Source organism: Thermobia domestica, chromosome 2 (assembly GCF_964235325.1).
Source record: "Thermobia domestica chromosome 2, izTheDome1.hap1.1, whole genome shotgun sequence".
Lineage (NCBI taxonomy): Eukaryota > Metazoa > Arthropoda > Insecta > Zygentoma > Lepismatidae > Thermobia > Thermobia domestica.
Genome location: NC_137455.1, coordinates 219,081,371 through 219,109,297, shown reverse-complemented (window position 1 = coordinate 219,109,297; position 27,927 = coordinate 219,081,371). Strand labels below are relative to the sequence as shown.

Here is a 27,927-nt window from a genome sequence, read left to right as displayed (position 1 = left end):
AATAATAATAATAATAATAATAATAATAATAATAATAATAATAATAATAATAATATCTACAGACCAGCGTTGGGGTCAGTGGTTGAATGTTGGCTTGGAATTCTGGGATAGATCTTAACGACCGACTATCCTGAAAGGACTTAATCCTGGCTTTCCCAGTCACAACAGGTGAATACCGGGATAATATTTTAAATATCCATGGACCTGGTTGCTATTTTGCCCAAGTCTATCAATTGTGGAAACAGTATGGAAAAATCTCTTTCAAGATACTGCTTCTATTAAAATGAGTGAATCCATATGTGTCTCTGATTTTCTTTTTGCCTTTGCCCAGGCCCGTAGTCAGCCCAAATATGTAGGGGGGTGATAGAAGTTAGAACGGTTGATCCAACCATATTATTGTTCATTTCCAAGCCTAATATGAAAATTTTAGTGGTGCAATAAAAAGTTAGTTATCCTGGCCACCATGACCCTCGTGCATACGGGCCTACCTGTGTCTTAACAAGGCGAATAGGAGACACTTTTTGCGCCTGTTTATTGCAACCACCGCATCACGACAAGAATCACAAGGCTTTGTTTCTTCAATTGCACAGCAAACCTGCTCGCATATTTTTCATCCGCGATAGAACGCCGCTTAATATGAAAGGGTACACTTTTCACGCGGCAAACTGCCGCAAGCAGTGACGACAAATCGCCGCCTCAATGTGGAGGAATCGTTACAATAACGTTGAACTTGTATTCACTGTTTGAGAAATGGCTGCCTGATCCACTATAACCATACACACAGAGTGTGACGTAGCTCTTGGAATTCTGCACGTTGTTGTGTATAGCTTTCTTATGGCAAAGAAGCAATTCCGTATTCTCATCAAGGTAGATGTGTTTCGCTCAACATGGCAACATATAGTAGAGGAATAATTCGCAGTTTCAATATTTCAGAATTGCTCCACCACGAAACGTGAAACATCCTCGAATTACAGCTGAGGACTATTCATTGCACGAGCATCCAGACACACTCATGTCACTGTGACACTCGGATACTACCGAAATGTTGCTCTTTGATTCAGCTCTGATTGATGTCCCAAAATTGCATGGACGGCTTCTGTGATGTATTACACAGCAGCAGTGCTATTCATTTTGCTGTTCTATTACCATCTACAAATTTCACAAACGTGTTACAATATGATCCACTTTATATATATATATACAGTTAGTCACAATTTTGTTCGTACAGATGACATTTTTGTGTTTAGAACATTAACCTGTCTATCTATTTTTGTAAAATGATTAAAATATTATGCTGTTCGTAAAATGTATATAAAAGCAAGCTAATGGCAGGATTGCAAAGCTTTTATGTATGTAAGAAAGAAATAAAATAATTATTCTTCCAGAACCTCCCGTTATTTACGCCACTTTTTTGTTCGTACACTACACCTCCACCCCAAACACTGATTATACAAATCGCGTCGATGCGAAGAAGAAGGCAGTAGATAGGAATGTTAGCAGCTCACTTCTGCTGTGATAGTGTGATCAAGGTCGTACTCCCACCCATATCTTCTATCTATTGTGATCATAATGGGTAAGAGAAGAGAACTTAGTTGTGAGTTGAAGGACGTAATCATAAATTTGGCATTAAAGGGGTATTCGATGAGAAAGATTGGTACGTTGGTAAAGAAATCACATTCCACAGTTCAGTATATAATTAATAAGTTTAAATATAATGGGTCTACAAAGAATGTGCCGAGAAGGAAGAAAGAAAGGAAACTAAGTGAACGCGAGGAACGCTTTGTGGTGAATAAGATTAGAGGTAATCCGAAATTAAGTGTCCCAAAGCTCCGCCCAATGGTTGAAAGTGTGTGTAACAAACGTATGTGTAATGAAACTGTACGAAGAGTATTGCACAAGTATGGATTTCATGGTAGAATGTGTCGTAAGAAACCGTTCGTTAGCAGAAAGAACCGTGCTGCGAGAAGGAAGTTCGCTAAAGAGCACCTTGACAAGGACCAAGAGTTCTGGGACAGCGTGATTTGGTCCGAAGAAACAAAAGTGAACTTATGTGGGTCAGATGGGGCAAGCAGGGTTTGGAGAAAAGTGAACACAGCTGATAGGGTTGAGAATACAACATCCACAGTAAAGTATGGGGGTGGTTCTATCATGATATGGGGGTGCATGTCATCCAAGGGAGTAGGGACATTAGAGTTCATAGATGGTATAATGGACAAGCACGTGTACCTTAATGTTTTGAAGCGAAATGTAAAGCAAAGTGCACAAAAAATGCAGATGGGAGCCAACTATATATTTCAACAAGATAATGACAGCAAACATACGGCTGAAATTAATAGAATGTGGTTAGTATGGAATGTACCAAAGTTGCTGAAAACACCTCCTCAGTCCCCCGACTTAAACCCCATCGAACACTTATGGGCTACTTTAAAGCGTAATGTGGGTAAACACGGGGTTTCTTCGAAAGACGAGCTTAAGAGGGTAGTGATGCAAGAGTGGGAGGCAATCAGTGCTCAAACATGTAAAGACCTTGTTAACTCTATGCGTGCAAGATGTCAAATGGTCATCAAAGCAAGAGGATATGCCACAAAATATTAAATTTTCAGTTGTTGGAGTTTAGTTTTATACATTTTGATACTATATTCTCAAGTGTACGAACAAAAATGTGACATAAAATGGACGAAGTATTTGTTTAGTGCACAATATTAGCACGAAGGAAAACATATTTTGTTTTTTGTTTACTATTAGTTAATATCGATATGTTCTTTTTTTCAAAATACAGGTCGTTTTAAATAAATAATTAAATTTAACGTGAAATTTCTTACTGACATTTGAAAATTTTCGCCTGTACGAACAAAAATGTGACACACTGTATATATATATATATATATATATATATATATATATATATATATATAGATAGATAGATAGATAGATAGATAGATAGATAGGTAGATAGATAGATAGTATGGCGCTAAATTTGTTGTACAAAAGCAGAGGAATGATTCCTGAGAGTAAAACAAACAAAAAAGTTCCAATAAACATAAGGCGAAAACCCCATCTTTTACGTGTTATAGCCTGCCAAAAACATGAAAAAATTAATTTTAAAGTCCACAGTGCTAGAGCGGTGGCTCAGTGGTAGAGTGTTCACCTCCGGTGCTTGGGGTCCTTGGTTCGATCCCAGCTCGCGCCGTGTGGACTTTGTGGCGGACAAACACCGTACTCGTGGGTTTACTTGGGGTTCTTCTATTCCCTCCCACTTTCTTCATTCCACCATTTCACTCATTTCTCATTACCACCGTCTCCTTTAGCCTAACCGGCATGAACGTGGGACGTTAAACTTGAAGATTTCATTTTCGATTTGCTTAAAGACATTGCCAATTCTAGTTTTCGGAGAACAAACGAACTACCACGAAAGAAAACAACCCAGATACTGACAAGTAAACCTTACGTTTGGGTGAATCGAGTTGCTGACTGAGACACATATGAGAAAGTAGTACTAAATGTGGTAAGTATTTCAGTGAAGTTTTAGGTGCGAAGCTCCAGGGGTTTAGGAGATACAGCTACCAGAACATCACATGGAAGTACAGAATAGTCTTCATACAGTTGGAGTTAAAAGCTCTGTAAGACCTCTCGTAACGACAAAAGGTGAATAACAAATATATGGGTACATATTAGGACTAGGGGGAAGTCATATAGTAAGGTTATACCTGACGGCGGCCATCTTGAAATCCGCCATTTTGAATTAAGGTTAAGTTTTTAAAATAGGAATAGGGTCATGTGATACATGATTTAAGACGCAAATTTAATCAGAAGAACAATGGTGACGTTAATTTTGATTTACGCGCAATTGGTAAAAAGTTACAGGGAAATTAAATATTGTTGCAGCATATGTATTAGTCCTTTACCCCACCTTGTAAATTTTGTATTAATGATAATAATTAAATAAAAAGCAGGTGGATAAATATTAGGTCTATGGTAAGAGTTGCCTTGATGGCGGCCATGTTCAAATCCGCCATTTTGAATCAGACAAAAGTTTTAAACAAAACGCATACCAGTGACACCTCATTAATAGCAAATTTTACCATAACTCCAACGGTATAACAATTTTTGCTTTATCATTAACCAGCATTTGTTATCGCATAAACAAGTTGCTAATTTAAGGAAAAATGACCAAAGTGGAATTGAGTCATAATTGAACTTGGGTCTTTCTTCCAGAAAAGTCCTCAATTAGTACAATCAGTATGTAGTTCAGAAAAGAGTGCATGACTTGCACAAATGCTCTGCTCACAGTGAGCACACCTGACAAAGGCAATCGAGTTACACTTGACACATTTGTCGTTAACAATTCCGTCAAAGCAGTAGTCGTAAGGAGCGATCCATTTAATTTTGTGCTGGTTAATGATAAAGCAAAAATGGTTATACCGTTGGAGTTATGGTAAAATTTGCTATTAATAAGGTGTCACTGTTATGCGTTTTGTTTAAAACTTTTGTCTGATTCAAAATGGCGGATTTGAACATGGCCGCCATCAAGGCAACTCTTACCATAGACCTAATATTTATCCACCTGCTTTTTATTTAATTATTATCATTAACACAAAATTTACAAGGTGGGGTAAAGGACTAATACATATGCTGCAACAATATTTAATTTCCCTGTAACTTTTTACCAATTGCGCGTAAGTCAAAATTAACGTCACCATTGTTCTTCTGATTAAATTTGCGTCTTAAATCATGTATCACATGACCCTATTCCTATTTTAAAAACTTAACCTTAATTCAAAATGGCGAATTTCAAGATGGCCGCCGTCAGGTATACCCTTACTATATGACTTCCCCCTAGTTCTAATATGTACCCATATATTTGTTATTCACCTTTTGTCGTTGCAAGAGGTCTTACAGAGCTTTTACCTCCAACTGTATGAAGACTATTCTGTACTTCCATGTGATGTTCTGGTAGCTGTATCTCCTAAACCCCTGGAGCTTCGCACCTAAAACTTCACTGAAATACTTACCACATTTAGTACTACTTTCTCATATGTGTCTCAATCAGCAACTCGATTCACCCAAACGTAAGGTTTACTTGTGAGGAATTCTGTTTATGCTAGAAGAGAAGTTGCGTTGCTACACAACTAGCCCTTTGTTCCTTATCAATTTTCATAACAATTAACACTCTTGGGCTTGGTCTATGTCTCACAAAAACAATCCGTCTGATTCTTAAGCAAGTCCTTATGATCGAGTTTGTTTTGGGTTACAATAATTTACGACACCATTCAGACGACTGGTGCTTTTGAATCCCTGCTTGAGGGAAAAGGGGGAATAAGTAGTCGCATATATGTAACGTAGTGAAAGGTGAAGGAAAAAAATAAACAAAACACCTGCTGGCTACGCCCCTGATTATCCTGTAATAAGAGTTCTATTTGCAAATCGAATCAAAATCCACTGGAAATTAGACACGGGACTCAACGCTCGTTTTACTAATTGTTTTATATGGAAACATTTCAAAGAGTGTATCATGACAACCAGTTGACATAGAAAGATATAGTTTTCATGTGTGTTCATAATTATTTTCTCTACTTCCTAAAGTGAGCAGTTAATGTGCTAATACAATATTTATAAGTAGCACCTCTGATATTGTCAAGATTCGCAGTAGCGTGAGAATTCAGCGTGCAGAACTCCTTGTTGCGAATTGTCAACACCGCTCAATGCCAATTGGACGCCGTGTGAAGCCAACTCAAGGCCATGTCGTTTCTCATTTGGAACCTGCAATAGTACGTAGTACTTGCACAGTATAGTCGCTAATCAGTGTTGCCAACGGCAGCGGTTTCCCGCTAAATCTGGTGGTTTTACGATTGTGTCTAGCGGTGAAAATTGGCTGGCAGCGGGGCAGTGGGAAATCTAGCTTTTTTTTAAAAAAAAATATTTGCAACGTATTTCAACACATGTTACTTTTTGATAAAACGTGTTACTGTTGTATTTTTTCTTATCTAGGTATTAGACGAATGTATTACAGATGCTTGCGAATTACCTGTGTACTATAGAAGTGATGTGCGGCAATGTTGAACTCGGAACTTGGTATGTTGGCAACGTTCTCTTTTTTCGAAATCAACGGGACAATCCCGTTTAATCGAGACGTATTTTCGTCCCTTTCGTTCCTTCACTGCATATGATCGTTCCGAAATTAAGCATCCGAGATGGCCTAATTTTGTTCGAATGAGGACTCTGTTCCCGCTACCACTTCCCGTGAATTATAGAAAAGACTGGCTAAATGATCCAAATTTGAATGATTGGGTATTGGAAGTTGAGGAAGATCGTACGGTAGCTCGGTGAAAATACTGCAAGTGCAATTTGAAAGCAAAAATTTTGTGATCTTGTAGCACATAGCAAAACTAAAACACATGTAAGTGCAGCTGAATCTTTTAGTTCAAATAGACAAAAGAAAATAGAATTCCCGGTGACAAATGTTTCTTTTGACACTGCTCGAGTCGAGGCAGGTTTGGCTTTATTTACGGCGTGTCATTGTTCTATTAGTAGTAAGTGTAGTGCTATGATCAAGAATATTTTATCTCCGTACTTTAAGAAAAGCCTTCGGAAAGACATTGATGACAGTGACTATAGCATTCTTCTTGATGAATCAACAGATATTGGTGTAGTCAAACAGCTAGGTTTATGTATCGTTTACTATTCTGATGCACGTTCTACTGTCGTGTCTACTTACTTAGGAATGCACGAGTTATAATCGGCTGCTGCTAATTCAATTGTGAAGGTACTAAAAATAGCTTTGAAAGATTTCGGGCTTGATTTGAGGAAACTACACGGTTTAGGGACTGATAACGCTAATGTCATGATGGGAGTTAATAATAGTGTGTACCAAATTAAAAAAAAAAAGAAATCAATCATCTCGTGTGAGTTCGTTGTGTTTGTCATTCTGTGCAAGTGGGAAGACAGATGGCTGACGCTATTCTTACTACTTGTACAGGGTTGAGACGACTCGGGAAGTGCTGCCATGATTTCGATTTACCATTTCCATATTACAAAACATTCATACTGTGAAAAGAGCAACGTACTCCAATGTACAAGTTGAAGACGACGAATCGGAGGATGAATTAGCTCCATTAATGAATTAGTGGCAAGTACTTCTGTGCTTTAATTTTTTTAATGCATAGATTGGATTTAATTAAAATATGCAGCTTTTTCAGGTGTAGCGGTATTTTTAGCTATATTTGTAGATCGCGATATTTTTTGGTGGAATTCTGGCGGTTTTGGTTTTCAATTTAGCGGGATTTTGTGCAAACTCGTTGGTAACACTGTCGCTAACGCTCTTGACTTTGGTGAGAGCGGTGCCAATTTTCGGTGACGAGACTCAGTCGAAAAGGTGTAAAAGCTATTCTAAGTGCGGTTTTCCTAGATTTTCCTCAGTTACACCAGGGACATACCGGGATAATACTCAACATAAAGGTCCCACGTCGCTTCCTTCCTCCCCATTTATTTCTTCTTTCCCTCTTCCCTTGGTAATATGATCAAGGGACGTCATCCATCAAACAAGACAACCTTAAAAGGTCATAGATATCGAATGTCCAGAAATGTACTTCCTAATCCAAAACGTAGTACTATTTTGAAATATTATTTATCAAGATGGTAACAATGCAGTACCTAAGACATTGTCAGTAATGGATATCTTATATAAAATATTTTGTGTTAACAAAGTTTCTTTGTTGGTACTTGAAATCGTTTGATGATGTTTTAACTTCTCTACAACGTTGCTACAAACTTTGCTGCACGATAATGTTACTTAGGATCATCAGTAAGTAACTACAACTATGGAGGAAGTTACGTCTTCAAAGGACCTCCTAAAACTATGTTGTTTTTCTAGACCATTCTTACAGTCAAGAAGCATTCCTTATTACCGAATTAGCTTCAACTAAGAAGCACCTAGTTCATCTAAAGTACATTCAACATTGATCTCTCAAAACGAATCTATTCTGTCCGCTTATTCGTAAAAGGGTTCTTTTGATTAATCTCTTTGAGGCTTGTTTTCTTCCGTAAAAGTTAATTACTGTCTTACAGCATGTGTAATGATTTACTACAATACAAATAGGAGAGAGTCGCTCCCCTAACTTCTTGTAATTACACGAGGATGTTTTAAGGAAACTTGTATAACATAAGTGTGAGTATAACATTTATGGTGACATCGTATTTATTGAGATTTTTAAATAATAGTTTTGTATAACAATTCTGATAAAAGAAGTAGTTTGGTTGCTTCACTACATAAGCTTAAGATGAGACAACGGGAAAATAAGGGCACAGTTATTTCCATGCATCCTGTTAAATGATATTGATTTATCTTTATTCTCGTTGTTTCTCGTTTCTAGCCTATCGACTAGAGCAGTTTCTTTGGTGCACGAGGTGTCGAGTTCAATTCTACTTTGGAAATTTTCAAACGCACTATAATACTTCAGTTTTCGCAATATACATATCGCTCTACATTATGACTTCGCTGGTAACAAATAATATGTCTGTTAACCCAATAGAATTGATTTCCAATATTTATCGTTACCAGTTGCTTTTTTTTCTTTTGGTTTGTTTCAAGGTAGTAGTTTGAGGTACTAGAAATAATTACAACTCGAACCAATGTGTGTGTGTGAAAGATGTGGTATAACTAAGAATTTGTCGTTGTCTCTTTCACTCAAATGGTAATAACCTAATTACCGGGCTAGGATATATCTATCAATTGTGTACATACTACTATATATCAATCAACTCATCTTGACGAAAGCAAACAATTAGTATTGACATAAAACCCTCTACTGGTATAAATTTACTGATCGCGGAAACTTTCTTCATTCATTTTTATTTGTATTAAAATTATATTCAACACTTTCACTAAGATCATACTTAACATTTCATGATCCGATACTCGGAAACCAAAAGCCAATAAAACATAATATTTTACATGCTCACATAGCAGATTAAAGTCTCCACCACGCATGACTTAGCCCGGATCAGATGAGTTCGCTGTATTTTATTTTAATGAGACTCAAAATTTGTTAGCCCTTACCTTGGAAACGAAAGCCTTCAGACTATATTCTTTCAGATGGTTACAGAGCAGTCTGCGATCTATCACCATCTTAAGTTTGATCTAGTTCACACGAACTCGGTTGAACTCGTACGATGTATAATGTCCTTGATTCTTCACAAAAGTAAATGAAGGACAATACAATAAATAAACAAGATAATTGTTGATTCGCAAAAGAGTCTTCTGGTCTATACACATTGCAAGAAAATTAACAACATTTTAATGCAACGTGTGTGACTTACAATGCACTAAGTATTAGTTTGTTTCTGCTGTTGTTGAACTCGTGATAACCTTAATTCTGGTTGTTCGCAATTTGTGTTAGTTTAATGTTTCAAAAATACCCAGGCTCTATGCAAGACTGAACTGGATTTTTTTCATTTCCTAAAATTAGAAACAAATCGTTATATGAAATATGAGAAGTTAATAACTCAATTAATATCCCTTATTTTTTTATTTCTTTCAGATTAAACAATTTGTAAAAAATAGAAAAATATTAAAAATTCTCTTGAAAATTTCCTAGTATTATTGAGTAAAATATTCCTTCTTTTTTATATAATTATATTATTGTTTAGTTTGCCATCTTAGTATATGATATCAAAATTCATTTGAAGACTTATTCTGTTATAATAGTAAACGTATCAACAGCATATACTATTACAATAAGTAACATTTTCTAACAACTTACTACAGTAAAAGTCTCTGAACAACTATCCCTTTACACCTGAATTATATTTCATTAAAACAAATATATTAGAACTGTGTTTTAGGAATCCTCCCATTCTTTCAACCAGCGACCACGGATTTTATTAAGTAATTTTTAACACTTTACTATAAACGTAAGTATATCAGATTCTTATAGACAAGTTTGGAGACTAGACGTTTGCTCATATAAACATGAAACCTTCAATTATATATCCTAAGTGACATTTCATAATAACCACTGATCTTGATTTTGTCAAGAAAGTTATTTTATGGCAAAATAAATTACATCACAGAAAAACAAACGTTTCTAGAAATTCTTACGAATGAACTGCATAGTTCTGTAAATAGAACTAACTTCAGAGATAATCTTCTTTTCGAGAGATAATTTCCCTTGTTTCTTCATATTAAGTGTCTTCCGTTTCTGATAGGATGTTTGGAGTATTCTGTTAGTTTGAGAGTTTTTCGAAAGTTAAAAGCAACAATTCTTTAGGAGTGAGTAGTGGGCTTTTCTGCCTTCTATAAATCGATAATTACCAATAAAAAAATTCATAAATCAAGCGAAATACATACAGAGCTATCCTGATACAAATGTAGTCTGTAACCACACACTCGTCATAGCAAGCTGTAACATTAGAAGCTGATATCAAAAGCTCAAAACAGTAGATTGTAGAAAATGTTGCTAATGTAACTTAGATACAAAAAGTACTAGAAACAAACTAATTAATAAAGATGCAGAATCGGACCAGGGGTACCATTAACATTTTTCCAAACCGAACCAAAGACGACGCACGAGTGCAGTCGCAAAGATACGCACACACTTTTATATATATATATATATATATATATATATATATATATATATATATATATATATATATATATACCTTGATACATATCTGCACGTAAATAATACTTGACAAACAAGTATTACTCACAATATATAAATATAAATAAACTGAATCAGTATTGATAGGAAACAACTGTCTCTCTCTCAACGAAGACTTTGTGGGTTTTCATTGTAGTCCGCCATACACATAAACACAAACTGTGATTTGAAATAAGGTGAACGATGACTCATTAGACCATATCACAAATTTCCAGTCATCAGTAGTCCATGTCGAATATTGGCATCGTGCTAAAACTCTATGTGATCCCTTTAAGCAGTTCCACCCTTGCAATTTAACTACGTAAGTTTATGTCATAAACTTCACGAGGCATTGCCATTGTCAATACAAGCTATAGGAGGTGATGCTTGAGCTCCTCCGTCACTTGCATCGCAATCATACAAACGACAATCCGCTTGAATATTTTTCGAGATCTGTCCCCAAGGAATCTCTCCCGACCTTTGTTTCTCCTCACTGATGTTGTTTTGTCATGAGTTTTGTAGGTTTTCATAATCTTGAATACTATCTCTCGAACATACTCAAAAACCTTACCACTTCCCCATGCTCGTGTCACATAAGGAGATCCAACAATTAGTCACCTTTGAAAATCGGAGAAGTCACTCGTTTTGCAATTACTCTGTCTACTCAGTTCACTGCACAGTGTGTTCTACTGCTCTTCACGTAAAACGGAGTTTCGTTTAAATACACCATCATCAATACACTGGCAGTGTGGTTGTCACCTGATCATTGCCATGGAAATTTTAGTTATTAGGTGGAATGGGTTGGAATTGGGACAATAGAATGCAGCAATTGAAGTTCGGAAATGTATCTGCAGAAGATAGGGAAAGTTTCCTTGGCATGTGGCGTTGCGTTGCATGGCAACAGAATGTCAAATTTTGTTTTTGTATTTTAATTATTTGGTCTAGGAATTAATTCGTGCGGTTGGTACGCACACATTGAAGCTGTAGTACAAACACAAAATACATAAATACCTTAAGAAAAATATTGTCCATCGCTAGCCACCACTTTCGCCCATCTGCCAGGCAATGTACGGATTCCGTGGCGAAAGAAGTCCTCATCCTTGGAAGCGATCCAGTCAGAGACCCATGTTTCGATATCTTCTGAAGAAGTAAACCGCTGTCCAATCAAATCGTTGTTCATGCAATCGAACAAGTAGTAGTCCGAAGGAGCAACGTCTGGTGAATACGGCGAGTGGGGTAAAACTTCCCATCCGACATTTTCTAAATAGGTTTTGACCGGTTTTGCGACATGTGGGCGAGCGTTATCATGTTGAACAATAAGTTTATCATGTCTGTTCTCCCATTCTGGTCGTGTTCTGGCCAGAGCTTGCTTCAAACGCATTAATTGTCGTCGATAACGTTCTCCATTCATAGTTTCACCCGGTTGCAGCAGCTCATAGTACACCACACCTTTCATATCCCACCATATGCACAGCATAACCTTTGCACAGTGAATATCTCGTTTCGGTTGTGATGGACCTGGTTCACCTGGTTTCACCGAGGCCTTTTTTCGTTTAGGGTTCTCGTAATGGATCCACTTCTCATCACCCGTAATAATTCGATGCAGAAACCCCTTTCTGCTCTGTCGTTGAAGCAGCAATTCGCAAATGGTTTTTCGTCTTTCAACGTCTCTGTCTTTCAATTCATGTGGAACCCAATGTGACATCTTTTGAATCATTCCCATGGCTTTCAAGCGTTTGGAGACTGTTGTTTGATCAACGCCTAATGCTGCTGCAAGTTCGTCCTGCGTTTGACACGAATCCTGCTCGAGCAATGCTGTCAATTCTTCGTCTTGAAATTTTTTTGGCTGTCCAGCTCGCTCTTGGTCTGACAAGCCGAAATCACAACTTCTAAACCGTGCAAACCACTTCTGACACGTTCGCTCAGCTAGAGCATGGTCACCATACACTTCCACCAAAATACGATGACTTTCAGTCGCACTTCAGTCGCACTTTTCTGCATGTTAAAGTAATGCAGCAGGACACCCCGCAAAAACACTTTATCAGGCACAAATTGCGCCATGTTCACTTAACTACAAACTGGTGTTGTTGACGCTTTAATCCACTGCCCTATACTACGAACGATACGCGATGACAGGGGTTTGCAACACATGTGTGGATAAACGGAACTGTGGGACGCTCCGTTCGTTGCGCCATCTCTTGTCCACCCGCACGAATTAATTCCTAGACCATATAACATTTATGAATGTCGCTTGATTGATTGATTGAGGTTAAATGAGGATGTTGTCAACATCTAATAAGAAAAATACTGTTGAAAAAGAAAAGTGAAAAAAGAAAACTAAGAGGAAATAAATATATAAGGATATGAAGTATATAACAATAACAAAAACTACGAAATTATAACAATAACAATAAATAGTGAGAAAAATAATAAAAATTAAGAATAAAAGAAAAGCGCAGCAATAAAAGGATAAAAGAGCTAAGAAAACGTGAGCAAAGTTACAGGCGTGCACAAAAGCAAATACTGTACACGCTGAACAATATAGATATTATTACCCAATTCTACACAGCAGTCCTTTATGGTTTCTGAGATCTGATTATTCAGGACATTGGAAAAGAATGCTTCTAATACTTAATGGGGCCATACATTCCTCACAATATAGACGATTAAAATCAATTAACTATATGTACGTCAGATGAGAGTATCTGATGTCATCTCCACCAACAACATTTATGAAATTATGAACGGGAATGGAGGCTGCATGGCTATACATCCCTACAGTGGATTACCAGCGACTTGTCGCGTCTCTATCAAGTGAAGTTGCTGGACTTATGCATACTCGAGGATATTCCACACGTTATTAAATACCGGTACGTATCCCGTGACTTTTTCCATTTCAGTGTTATCATCTGGTGGTGTTTTTAAAAAAGAAATTGTGGTCGATGAAGTCTTTTCTTGACAAGACTAGTAATGTATTCATCTGTAAACACAGCCTTGATTTCAAGCACACGTTGTCGATGAAAACTCAACATACAAGTAGAAAGCCCACTGAGTCTTTCCTCCACTACCGTTAAACTAACCAATTTTTCACTCTCCTGATAGTACTAGATAAACATTCCACTGTGTAATTGATCGTTGGAAGAAAAGAAATATGGATGGCAGTCGTTACACAATCAAAGAAGTCATTGCAGTGTTGTAACAAATGTATATATGAACACTGGACATTTGGTTCCTTCTTTCGCCATATACAGTACCAGATTTTCTTCTCCCTTCTCGAGTTAACATATACACGAGTTCTTCCCTCCTGGAAGGCCCTACTCTCCAAAATGTTCCATTTTATTTAAATAATATAGCCGTTTCTTTGTGATTAATCAAATATAATATTCTTTGACATGTATTTCGAAGAACGGAACCCCTTCGAAATCAAAACTTGAGTTTGTGACTGCAAGTTAGGTATCAATAAGATATGGTAATTTTAAAAAGATATATTAAATGGTTGATTTTATGTACAAACATCTATCAGTACAGCAACATATGCAAGTTATCTTATTTCGAAAATCTGAAGAAGTGCAATTCTCCCTATTACAAATCTACTAGTGGCAATATACCAAAGAGTAGTTGTGCTTAACAAGGAAGTTCTATGAGTGAGAAACTTAACCCTCCCTTTAAAATGTATAACTCAATAAATATTAGAACTAACAGAAGAATTAAATAAAGTAAAGAAAAGAGTTTTATGAATGTACATCATTTATAACCTTCTCATAATTGATCATAAATGTAGTTTATATAGCTTGAATCTTCCATTCTTTTTATTATTATTAAGGAAAAGAAGGTCTTGATTCTTTTTACATTAAAGAAGCTCCTATAGGGTACCGAATGATGAAAATCGAACCATGAAACTCTAAGTAGTAGAGGGATACTACGAAGGTATAACCTATTCTTGAGTTTTGGATTGAATTAAAAGAACATACTGTAGTTTTAAAGCTTGAAATATTTGCGACTTTCCTTGGCAAATGTTCTTTGGCGGTATTTTCTTTATCGCAAATTTCTTTAAAGTCATTTGTATGATTAAATGTTCTTCTTAAATATACGATTATAAATATTAATGTGTGCTGTAGAGTTAAAAATAAAATAAGTTTGCTCTGTTTCAGAACTGGGGACTTCAAATAAAGTATGTCCAACTGAGGGACGCTGGACTTTATGAATGTCAAGTATCTTCTCATCCGCCAACGAGTATTTTCATCGAACTAAAAGTAGTAGGTGAGTACTTTATCATTGATCTCTCTGTATGATACGTAAATTCTGATTGGTTGAATTTCAGAAATCTCGGATAATATCATCATTCGTCATCATTCGATATGTATTTGTTTGCTTATCTTCCTGTTGTTTGACTCACAGTCCTCATAAATAAACCACTAAAAGCTTTTGGTCAAAAAAGAACTTCTAATTAAAATAATGATAGATTTTCTAGTGTTCTCGTCCATTAACTTCCGTAGGTTTTGTTGTACTATAAGTTTTAATGATACATTATCTACACTTGTTTCACTAACTACAAATTTCCATTCGTTTAGTATTAGATTACGGATCCCATTAGAGTGACATATCAGAGGATACAAGGTACATATTCAGTTGCCACTAAACCAAAAAAGAAAAAAAAACACTAAACTCTGTTTATTCTTGGAACGATGAGTAAATTACAGAGGCTGTGTCCTTTTAATTAATTAAATAAAAGCAGAATTTTTCACATCTGTTTTTCAACTTAAACCATATAACATTCTAAAAATCCCCATTAATCATAAGCCAGATTCTCTTTCAAGATGGCATATAAAGATGGGTATCGGAAATAGGCTACTCTAGCATGTTCAGTCTAATTAAGTTCAAAAATTGCGTGTGTATTTTCACTCTTAAAATGCAGAATGAAACAATGTATTAAATAATTTACATTAGATATCGAAAGTCACTTTTCGTTGATAAAGGAAAATGTAACCTTCTTCCTTCTGCAATAATTTCCAGTTGACTGAACCATCTAAAAGAAATTTAAATAATAATTATTTTATTTTGAGTGCTGCGAATAGCTCGTAAGCGACAGCACTTGTAAAAATATAACAACAACTGAAACAATGGGCTACAAGTAAAATGATAATGAATCATAAGTCGATTGTGCTTAACAGGTTATGGTCCTTGTCAAAAAGTAAAATAATTCTTAACTAAAGTATATTTGTTCTTAATGAAAGTATACATTCTTTAATAATTTAATATATTTTTTTTTAAAATTGAGGTCTATTAAAAAGTTAGTGTTGAAATAATATTTTCTAAACAATGTAGTTAAAGTTTCATTTAAAATAAGTCAGTATTACTTCCTAAGGTTTCATGCTCATCAAGCTAATATATATCTTATTAGTCATATTGGTTTTTATACACTGATATAAATATAACATTTTAAAAAACAGATTGGCAGATATTCTTTGTCATCAATTTAATATATTAACTAATCTCAACGAAAGATACTCTGTAAGATTTTTTAAAATATTCTAATCTCAACGAAAGATACTCTGTAAGATTTTTTAAAATATATGATTATGGTAAGTTTAAATTATAAAATTTTGTAACTCTTTCTATTATCCCAGTTTTCGAATTTAATGGAACCATCGTCGCTTGATTCCTTATTCTATAATTTAATAATCTTATTCCTATACTTTCTAGATAATATTTGCTACAGTCTTTATCTTCTAATGCCATTTGATTAAATGATTCATCGATGAATTTTCTTCTATCAAACATACTTTATTGTTCCCAATGATTTAGCCAATATTCACAATTATGGGAGTAATTTAAATCTTTTTCACTTTGTAACAAAATAATCTGACAATACATTTCTGAATAACTTGCATTTTGTTTATTTGCGAGTTACATATATTGTTCGATATGACTGAACCAAACTCTAGTTTACATCTAACCTGTATCTTGTACAATTAAACATACCAACTATCATCTTTAAAATCAGGCCATTGATTGAATATAAATCTTATACGTCTTATTATCCTTTGTTACGTATTATTTCTATAACTCCTAAATTTCAATTGCCTGTTATAAACATTATCTAGATATTTCATTTGTTCTTCTTTGTTTACTATTACTTCATTTTTCTATATGTATCAACTGAATATTGAATCTTGTTCATAAATGTCATGCATTTAGTTTTTTCATAGTTGATTTGTAATAAATTATTTTTGCACTAATTATTTCTTGGATCTAAATCTTTTTGTAATATGTAATTATCGTATCCATTGTTAACTATTCTAAAAATCTTTGAGTTATCTGCGTACAGTAATATTTTTGAATGTTTTATGTTTGGGGAAAAATCATTTATAAATAAAGGGAAAAGACGTGATCTAAGGGAGATTTTGTGATTCATTTCCTTACTTGACCTTTACTCGTACATTGCCAATAGTTACCTTAAAAGTCCTATTTGACAGGTTTTAAAACAATCTAATGTACGCCAATGATAATCCGGTATTTGATTAACTATTAAGGATTAATTTCTGATCAATGAACTCGAAACTCTTTGATATAACACATCACTCAATAAGTTCGTACGATGACATGTAGATGTTTCCACTATTCACAAATCTTTATGATATTAAGGAAGTACTAACCTTTAAATTATAGTGTCACAATTTCACAACAATCTGACGCTTAGTTCACAAGTTACAATGGTTTGAATGACGGAACTTCTGTACTTTTTAAAACAATGGAGCAATCTGAAAGTCAGTGTTGATGAAGCATTGTTTAATGGGAAAAGTACCGTTCAAGCAAAGGAATGGCTTGACAAGCGTTATTCAGACTCTGCTCCATCAAAACGAATGGTAGAGAAGTGCTTTGATGAATTCAAATGCAGCAGTAGAAACACCGATGGTGATGAACGCGCTGGTCGCCCAAATTCGGCAGTTTCTCTAGAAAAATTTTTAAAAAGTACACAGAATAGTTGTGGTCGATCGTAAAGTGAAGCTACTTCCGGTAGCTAATACCTTAAAGATATTCGAAGGCAGTGAGTTCACCATTTTGCATGAAAATTTGTCCGCGCACGCGTTTGCTCACAATTCATCAAATACAACAAAGCCTCGATGACTTAGAGAGCTGTTTGAAGGTATTTCAGCGCAATATAAAAGTTTGTTTCCATGCGGTATATGACAATGGATGAAACATGGGTCCATCACAATATCCCGGGCTTAAATTGGCAGTCAGCTGAGAGTACAGCAACCGCTCAAACCAACCAAAGCGCAAAAGTCAGCTGGTAAGGTTTTGTCCTCTGTATTTTGGGATGCTCACGGTATTTTATTCTACCCTTACATTGAGAAAGGAAGAACCATCAATATCGACTATTATGTGGCGTTATTGGTGCGTTTGGAGGAAGAAGTTGAAAATAAAACGAACGACCACAAATGAAGAAGAAAAGTGGTCTTTCGCCAAGACAATGCATCGTGTCACAAGTCGATCAGCAATGAGATTGCACGAATTGAACTTTGAATTGCTTCCTTATCCACCGTACTCTGTAGATCTGGCTTACAGAGAGTACTATCTGTTTGTAGACATAAAATGAATGCTCCAGGGGAAGAGATTAGGCTCCAATAATAAAGTGATTGCCGAACCCGAAGCATATTTTGAAGCCAAAGATAAATCGTTCTACAAAAAAGCATTGAAATGTTAGAAAAACATTAGAATGAATGTATCGCTCTTGAAGGAAACTACGTTGATAAATAAAGTCGAATTTCGCCTAAAAGTTGTTGTTTTATTAGTCATTATACGAACTTACTGAGTGATGGATTATGGATATTTATAGCATCAAACTGTAAATTGCTTCCTATTGCAATGTATGTGAAGTCAAACAAAGGATTAAGATTAGTTACAATCGATCTTCTTTTCTGGATTCCATTTTTGTGCTTAAGTTAGAACACGTTTTACATTAAAATATAAACGTTCATATATAATTCATTCAAAAAATTTAGAAAACTCATTAACTGAATTTGTAGGCTAATAGTTTTTAATGTTTCTATGATCACCTGATCTCCATATTGAAGCAACATATAGTTGTTTCCATTTCGAACGGAATACTTCAGTTTTTAATGAAATATTAAGAATGTTCGATAAGTTTGTTGCAACATTATTACGACTGGCTGTATGTACTTCGGAATATTACCGAGTCCAGGGTTAGCACTCTCTTTAGTTTTCCTACTTTGATTGAATTATATCAGTTTCCATGATACTTGGAATACAAATCGACATGAAAATGGTCGACTACTACTACTTATACTACTACTACTACTACTACTACTAAATAATAATAATAATAATAATAATAATAATAATAATAATAATAATAATAATAATAATAATAATAATAATAATGATAATAATAATAATAATAATAATAATAATAATAATGTGCACTTTAAAAAAGTATTTTATAAAATCAGAATAAGTAAGTGTTTCACGTGATACAAGTAAACGAAACATCCGCAGTGCGCATTTCCTGCTTGTAGTTAGCTTTGACTACACTGAAGATTATTCGTATTCCACCAAATATCTGTTAGATATGATTCTGTGCGCTGGATGACAGGAGGAAGCAGCTGACTACTATCGTTTTCTTAATCACCATTAGTTATTCTTTTTAGAGCATACATTGTCGGGAACTTATTTCAATGCTGAGTTGCAGTTGCATTTGAATTCCTTCTGTAATTAGCAAAACATTGTATTATCGGAGTGGGATGCGAACAGCAGTCTTTCCTTTTGACGTATTACAGTTTGAATTCTGTAATATTAAAAGTGTTAGTACTTATCTTTTTAATATAATTCCTATGCTCTAAGCTTTAAATAAGAGATGCAGTATGCGGCAAAACAAACAGTACTAAAATCACATCGTTGGCATTTATTTATTTATTTATTTGTTGTTCAACATCATGAAACATAAGAAAGTTGTCAAATGAATGTCAACTAAACGTTACTCAACCCATATTATAAATTTAAGAAGACTTGTGCCTGCATATCATGTGTTCAAAATGTTGACCATTACATCAGGCACATTCTTCATAGTAGTCCTATAGATCGATGGACATGTTAGTGAATACGGGTTGCTGGAACGACAGAACAATGAACGAATCTTCTCTCTGAACTACGGTATACTGGTAGGGGGTTATCTGTTCGGAAAATTGTTTCCTTCAGCATACCCCATATGTAGGCTTCTGGAGCCCTGAGGCCAGGGGAGTGGGAAGGATATGCAAAATCCATTTTGCGGGAAATCAAGTGATGTCCAAACTCTCGTGGACAGAAGGACAAGTGACCCAGTTGCAATGTGGGCGGTAGCCCCTTCTTTCTACATCCATTGTTATTGTAACAACATATTTTTGGTGCGGCGGAAACCTCGCAAAAGATGCAAGAATAGATCAATAATCAACTGGAGATCAATGTAACAATCAAGATACATATGGTTTTGATCACCGAACCATATGTTACGAATGAAGACTTCATGTTCATATGCCATAGCTCCAGAGCAATACAGTGAGATGCTGCTCCACACCGTATGAGCGGAAATGGTGCTCGTCTGTTGAAAGTAACATTATATTTGTACCAACTGCACACTACGCTAGTTCACACACGACTGAGCACACGTGTGGCGCTCACAGCTCATACCATGTTGCATCTGCGCACCACCTGTACGGGAATTTCAGTACTATTTGTTTTGCCACATACTGTACAATTTTATAAAGAGGTTATAATAAGCCAAAGAGATACTATTCACATTTAAACGCTATGATAAAGGGCATGCCATGTGTAATTATCACGTAAGTAAATATAATGGTTGCTTGACCATCAAGATTTTTTCTTTCTAATTTTCACCAAAGGTTACATTACTAATGACGTACCAAGAAAAATTAACAGAGTTATTCATCAGCGCCATCTTGGATTTAGCATCATTTTTCTTCACAGTTGTGCGTAAAAATAAGGGTTTAGTATGGTGTAGAAAACATATAAAGACAGGATAATGTTTCTCGAATTCAGTCATAAACAAATAGTTCCAGTAATATTGAAAGCTCCAGTTTTTAATTAGGGAATAATGCTACAACAAATAGTACCGATCTTTTGTCTTAAACATTTATTCGACTAGCGCAAAGTGGGGGAAAAGGTAGCTTAGCATTAGGCGGGAATTCAGAGAATTAAAATGTGGCAGTGCAATTAGTACAGTCTGTAGTAATAATCGTACACTGTTAAAAATAATTCCTTAAAGTTGGGAAACCGTTTCTTATCTGGAAACCGAGACAATATTTTCTTAGAAATGAGATTTGGAAATTCTCATTCATAGGGAAAATAACAGTATATTTTCTCGTTTCATTTTATACAACCTTCCCTATTTTTCTTCATTTCTCACTAATGAAGGTTTCAAACTCTTCTTTAAAAAAAAAAAAAAAAAAAGATACCTCGGTGCACAGATAAGAAACGATTTCTCAGATTTAAGAATTCTGCTTAACAGTGTAGTTGAATACCAAATGTTGTATCCAACTACAAAGTTTCACTAGTTTCATGATTGCATCTCTTCGTAATCATCAAATTAGACAAAGTTAGTTCAAGACAACAAATGAACGCAGTTCGAAGCTGATGAACCAACTCAATGAATGTATCAGAAAATCCAATAGAATGTAGTGTAAGTAGACCTAGAATGTGAAGTAAAATACACTTTAAAAGTACCAAAAAATAGACGAATGGAGCAACTGCTTAACAAACTTCTTGGTAAATAATTAAACCTTTCTCAATTATAGAAGTGACTATCAGGTATGAAAAATATCGGATAACTTCCATGATAACGTAAGCATGGACCAAAGGAGATACATCAGATAGGATACCTGGTAGCCAACTACTATTAGCATAACACGCTACATCTAATTGTTCTGCCGCACTTGAAGTATCTGAATTCTCAAGGAATGCAGAGATATTTTGCCCTCCATTTATAGTGGTATCGAGATAATGTTCAAGACCAAAGATTTCTACTGTTTATTGCAGATTTATTTTGGAATGAAACGCGGGAGCTCCCAATTTTAGAAACCTTAGTGCAACTATTATTCTCTGATGACAGCGTTATCTGTCACATACTGAAAAATCTATTTCGAATAAAATTTATTTATTTGCCCCCGTAGAATCCGTATCTATAGTAAAACTGAGTGTCTCTCTTTAAGTTTTTAAAGTTGCCTCCCCGCGACACAGGGGGGCAAGGGGAGCAATTTTATCGTAGATGAATTTCATCCTCCAAGTTATCAACTTTTTTTTTATTTCCAACACTTTTATTTGTTCGATGGCTATGTCTTCGGATACTTTGAAGCTTCAGGCTAAAAATACTCACCCTGGATATGAGTATTTGAGAACCTTTGAGTCGTTCATCAGTGTAAACCTCAAAATGAAATCCACAATTTATATTCAGAAGTAGTAGGAATGTCTAGGGTAGAAGTTCCAAATTTAATTCTGTTCTCTCTTTGAGAAATTTAACCTTGAACTCTGAAGTTTTCAAAATTTTTAATTTATAAACTTAAAGTTGGTATGAGGGACTTTTAATTCCACATAGTTATTTATTTCTGACAACCCTTATAATTTGTGCAGAAAACCCCATCTCGTGGCTTCAAGTACTCTTGGTTGTACAAGTTTTTGAAATTGACTATTTTTGGAATTTTTTATGGGTGTATTAGAGATCTTGAAAACCTATTTTACCAAAACATTATCCTACCTTCATATATGTTTTATGAAGAAGTAATATTTTCCTTTAAGGTAGTAAAAATCGCAAGTTTCTCCCTTTTGTAATAATTGTGGAATAGCTTGTTTTCTACACCACTACAAGTCCTTATTTTCACACACGGCAGTGAGACTAGTTAAAAATATTTTTATTATTTCTATTTTTATAAACATATTTGATTGATTCATATACAGCTTAAGTTAGATTAGTATTATTTTAGGCTTAGTTGGTTTGAATTTTCATTTCTTCCAAAAACGGTTTCAGTCTTTTGTTTTTATAATAATAATAATAATAATAATAATAATAATAATAATAATAATAATAATAATAATAATAATAATAATAATAATAATAATAATAATAATAATAATAGTGTTCAGTTCAGGTTGAAAATTTATTTAATTTAGTTCCCACAATGCTATGATCAGTTCTAAATACGGTAAGAAATAGATTCTAAGAGTGGGAAAACATTACCTTAGCACAGAAGCCCAAGATAATTAAGCATATCTCTGTATCTATATTTCTTAAAAGTTGTTTCCTGTTTGACATGACGTAACTAATCATTCCATAAAACATATCAGAAAGCACATACCATCTAATCTCACAGATACAGAAGGTACTCTATAATAATCAAACGCTACTACCATATCATTGTTTCATTAATAGCAAATCAACATGATCATATGTGTATATTAGTAAATGAAACAATTGTGTATATAGCACAATTCTATAGGACAAGCCTTTCACTTTACCTATAACTTTGCTGTTAATGCATGCATGGAACCAATCTACGAAATAATTGGAGTCAATTCAGAACTAGGTATATATGTTGTCTAGAAATTATATTTTGGGCTTGTGGCATGTCAGTTATAATACATATTTAGTAATTTTTGAATCGCATAATACTCGATTTTTCAATGACTGAGATAATTTTAGTTTTTCAACTTGTAGAGTCGTGCAAATTTTGTTGTTTTGCTTACTATGAAAATTACTCTAATCATTTATGCTTCTTAAAATCTGCATTCAATGCAAACTAAACAAATGGGCTTTCATATACAGACTGTTTGTTATTTATTCTGGAATATTGGTACCGTTTTGCCTCTTCATATAGAAAACTTACATTATGACTTACTGAAATACATTTATTTGTCCAGATGTATAAACCACACGTGCAATCTATACAGTGGTCCGTATATCAACTTAAGCTTGTCACATAAGTCCTGAGTTTTGTTACGATCATCTAAAGTGTATGTGTAACACAATTATCCATTTGAATAATATGTACACTTGAGACGATGAATTCCATCGAATATAACGAAATCTCATAAGTGTTAAAACAAGGTTCGAATACATTTAGTTGAATTTAAGTTATGCAGAAAGGTAGAGACAAATCATGAAGAAGTGAATTATATGGTACTGTATGAGATGACAGACAATGAGAACAACGGTCGCAATGGTGTGAGAAGATGATAAATGAGAATTTGTAGGTGACAATGTAATGATTAGCAGACTAAAAGGAAAGAAATGGCTCTATTATTCATACAAACATGTATACTAACTACATCATACAAGACAGAGGAATAAGAAAAAATCTGAAAAATGAAGAAATCTCAGATAAGGAATCTGATTCATGCATAATTATAATGAGTAATTTTAATGTTGTTGCGGGAGAACGAACAGGAAGAAAACATGACAAATAAACTTGGTTTAAGTGATACAATTGAGACAGGAGAGACAGGACATCAATGCAATTAATCTCTGCTTACTTGCATTGACTTCAAATCCTCTATAAAATCAACATATATAAATACACACGAAAAGACAAATCATACTGATTCTCAAATGAAACAATAAAAGAAATTAACTGTATAACGAATTAGTTCTTATTTCTAGAAATGCAATTTAATAAATACGAATAAAGCCAAAATTTTAGTACATAAATAATAAGCAACACTTTTCTTAAAGACAAAAATTAAAAACAGCAATTGTTTGTTAATCGGGATTGATAGCTAAAAGGAGCAGGAGTGCTTTCTCAACATTAGGTGCGAACGAATTGACGTACGAATTTAGAGTTTACACGATTCTGTTTAATAGAAAAGCTTCCCTCCCTGTGAAGGTCAACGACTTGCTTTCCTCTTCTTCAGTTGTAAGTGGTGGGAGGGGGAAGAGTTTCCTATCAGATTGCCTGGAACAAATAATAATATTGCTTCTAACATAGATTATTAATATCTAGACTATACTCGTACTGTGGTAAGAAATATAGCATATTCTGCAAAAGAAAAAAAAAAAAAAGATATGCTTGAAAGCTCATGTAATTGCATTTACATGTCACACACACCCTCTACACTCTTTGACAATAAGTTAGCATACATATTAGGATTAAAAGACGGTTACTCCTCGTCAGAAATATATAGCACAGTCAAAAAAGAATGTACTAAAGTAAAGAATTAAAATATACTATACACTATGATACTACCCAGTTCATAAAGCATTCCGATAATAGTATCTTGAAAATCATTATTTTATTGCCTTTATAGCTTCCATGTTCTTTTCTGCACAATTTGACAACGGTTAGTATACATGTTAATATAATTAACTTATTTAGTGTTTCTGCAACACTCGTTTCCTAATTACATTTATGTTCGAATTCTATTCGCAATGTTATATTTTACTAGGTGAATAGCATAGTAGTAGGTGAATAGCATAGGGTTAGGGCCCCGAGGCGGCAGCAGGGGGTCATTTAGAGAGGGCAGGAGGGGGCAATTGCCCCCCTTCAAGAGTTTGAGGAATACATATACTGTAATCGATTGCCTACTAACATACTAGTACAAAACGTGAAAGTCTCATGTCGGTGGTGCTCTTGTTCCCCCAAGCGAAATCTGAAATGACGCCCCTGGGCGGCAGTTGCGATACTATTCACAATCAGTATTTGGCCGGCTTATTGTACATGTAGTCGTTTGATTATGGTGCCAGAATATGAAGTTATTTGATTACATAATGATTCTGCTTACATTACGAAGTGTTTGTATCAGCATGCATGTCTCACAATTCTGTATTCAATTAGAAAAGCGCCGATAAAAGTTACCTTCCTAGAGACAGCTATATTTCTTCTGAAATGTTAGATTTTTACTCTCAAACGACAATACGAGTGAAGAGTGTTCTTCTATCCTGAAAAGAGTTCAACTCTAGATTATAATAGGAAGGTTTCATATCCCTCAGGAGTCTAAATACCTGGGGATCTGTAGGGGTTTCGTCCTCAATAAAGGATAAAGTTGAATAACAAAGAGATCAGGGTTCGAAAAATTACCTTTAAAATCTTTAGTTTACAAGGGCACTGTAATGTCATAAGTCAAATATTCTAGTAAAGACAGGAAAGAGGATCACGCGATATATATGTATGGGATATCTATATTCATCGTTAAAGTCACCGTTTCCCGTTGAGATATTGACGGATTGACTCCATTAACGAACTTGGCTCTAACTGTTTATTGCAAGAAGGCACAATTAAAAAATCGGTTAATGTACAGAAGGATGTGAGCTATAAATAACTACCGTTAAAGTCGCCTTTATCCGTTAAGGGATTAATTCTATTAACGTACTCGCCCGAGGTAATTGCTCTTGCTATTTATTGCAAAAAAAAAAATACGCAATTCTAAAATGTTCTTAAATTTATATATTAACGGATTGACTCCACTTGTGGGAGCAAAAATACCAAGTTGTTGACACACCCACAAAATACCTTACTCTACTCTAAAATACTCGGTTTAGATAATCGCTATAGCTATAACAAAAACAAAATTCAACTTTTTTAACATGTAATGGATATGGGATTTATAACATGTACTGGATAGTCACCGTTATAGTCGCCGTTATCCGTTAATATGTTAACGAATGGGTTCGATTAACGAAGTCGACTGAAGTAATTATTCTAGCTATCTGTTGCAAAAACAAAGTTAAAAATCTTTATATCCATGGGATAAGGACTATAGATAGCCACCGTTAAAGTCTCCATTATCTATTAATATGTTAACAGATTGACTCCACTAACAAACTCAGGAAAGGCAATGAGCTCTAGCTGCCTATTACAAAAAAAACAGAATTGAAAAATTCGTTTACACGTATGGGATACAAGTTAATGATAGCCATTGTTAAATTACCAGCTCAAAAGAAAGAAAAACATAATAAGAAATTAGGTTATACTGTACAGAGTCTTCCGAAAGTCCTGCAAGAAAAGTAAAAAGCTGTAACTTTGAAAGTACTACTTACAATTTTGTATTTTGTTTGTAATGTTTAGTGGAAATGTTAAAATTTTTGTTCCCAACAACGAACGGATGTAAACGTTGACGTCATAACCGCAATTCACGAGACAAACATGACGTCTAATTAAGAGAAAGTGCAGTGTGTGGCGTGGTTTTGTGAGTTAAAATCTAGTGTTTTGGTGAGAAGAAAATTCCGACAAATATATCAGAAACAACCACCTGCAGGTTCAAGTATCAAGAGATGGTACGACAAGTTCCTAGCTACCGGAAATGTCTTGGACTTGCCTCGAAGCGGAAGACCAACAACCAGTTTCGATGTGATTCAATCCGTGCAGTAAAGCGTGTTGCGAAGTCCAAAGAAATCGTTGAAACGCAGATTCTTGGAGCTGCGGGTGCCAATGACAACGCTACACGATATCGTTCGTAAGAAAATAAAGGCAAAGCCTTACTAGTTTTAACTTGTACAGGAATTGACGGAAGAAGGCTGTAACATAAGAAGTGAGTTTTGCGAAATGATGCTTGCACGGATGAACAGTGATCCAGGGATTCTTTCAAAGTTACTGTTCTCAAATGAATCCACGTTTCATGTGTCTGGTAAGGTAAACCGACACAATTGTAGAATCTGGGGAATTGAGACATATGTTCGTGATTCTCCAAAGTTAAATGTGCGGTGTGCCCTTTCAATGAAACACTGCATTGGACCTTTCTTCTTTGATGAAGATACGGTGAATGGCGCCAACTACCTCGATATGCTAACAAACTTTCTTGTTCCGGAGCTTCGGAAGTTAGGCATCATCGATGAGGTCCACCTACAATAGGATGGAGCCCCTCCGCATTTTTTCCGAGACGTGCGAGCATTCCTTGATAAGCAATTTCCCAACAAATGGATCGGCCGAAGAGGAGTAATCAATTGTCCTGCGAGATCGCCAGATCTCACGCCTTGTGACTACTGGCTTTGAGGACATGTGAAGACAGAAGTTTATAAGCAAAAACCGAAAGATGTTCAGGACCGCTGGAAGAAGAAAAGTGATGTGATTGGGAGTATTACAGATGAAGCACGTCGAAATGCCATTTTTGGATTCCCGAAAAGACTTCAGCAATGTTTGGACGTAAATGGTGCTCAGCTGGACGTTTGGCGTTGAAAAAATGCTTGGAAACGAAATTTCAGACTTTCTTGCAAGCCCACTAAAAGGTTTGTACAAATACAATAAATGGTTACAAAGTTACACTTTTTTACTTTTTTGCAAGACTTTTG

General features: G+C 35.0%; 1 protein-coding gene across 1 annotated transcript in view; it reads left to right on the top strand.

Annotated features, from left to right (window-relative positions):
- The window catches only part of LOC145678378 (limbic system-associated membrane protein-like), an 869,469-nt gene that overhangs the window by 782,344 nt on the left and 59,198 nt on the right, over positions 1-27,927 (top strand). Inside the window, exon 4 of the mRNA XM_081748453.1 lies at positions 14,792-14,900. Coding sequence (XP_081604579.1) covers positions 14,792-14,900 — 109 coding nt within the window. The remainder of the gene's footprint in view (positions 1-14,791; positions 14,901-27,927) is intronic.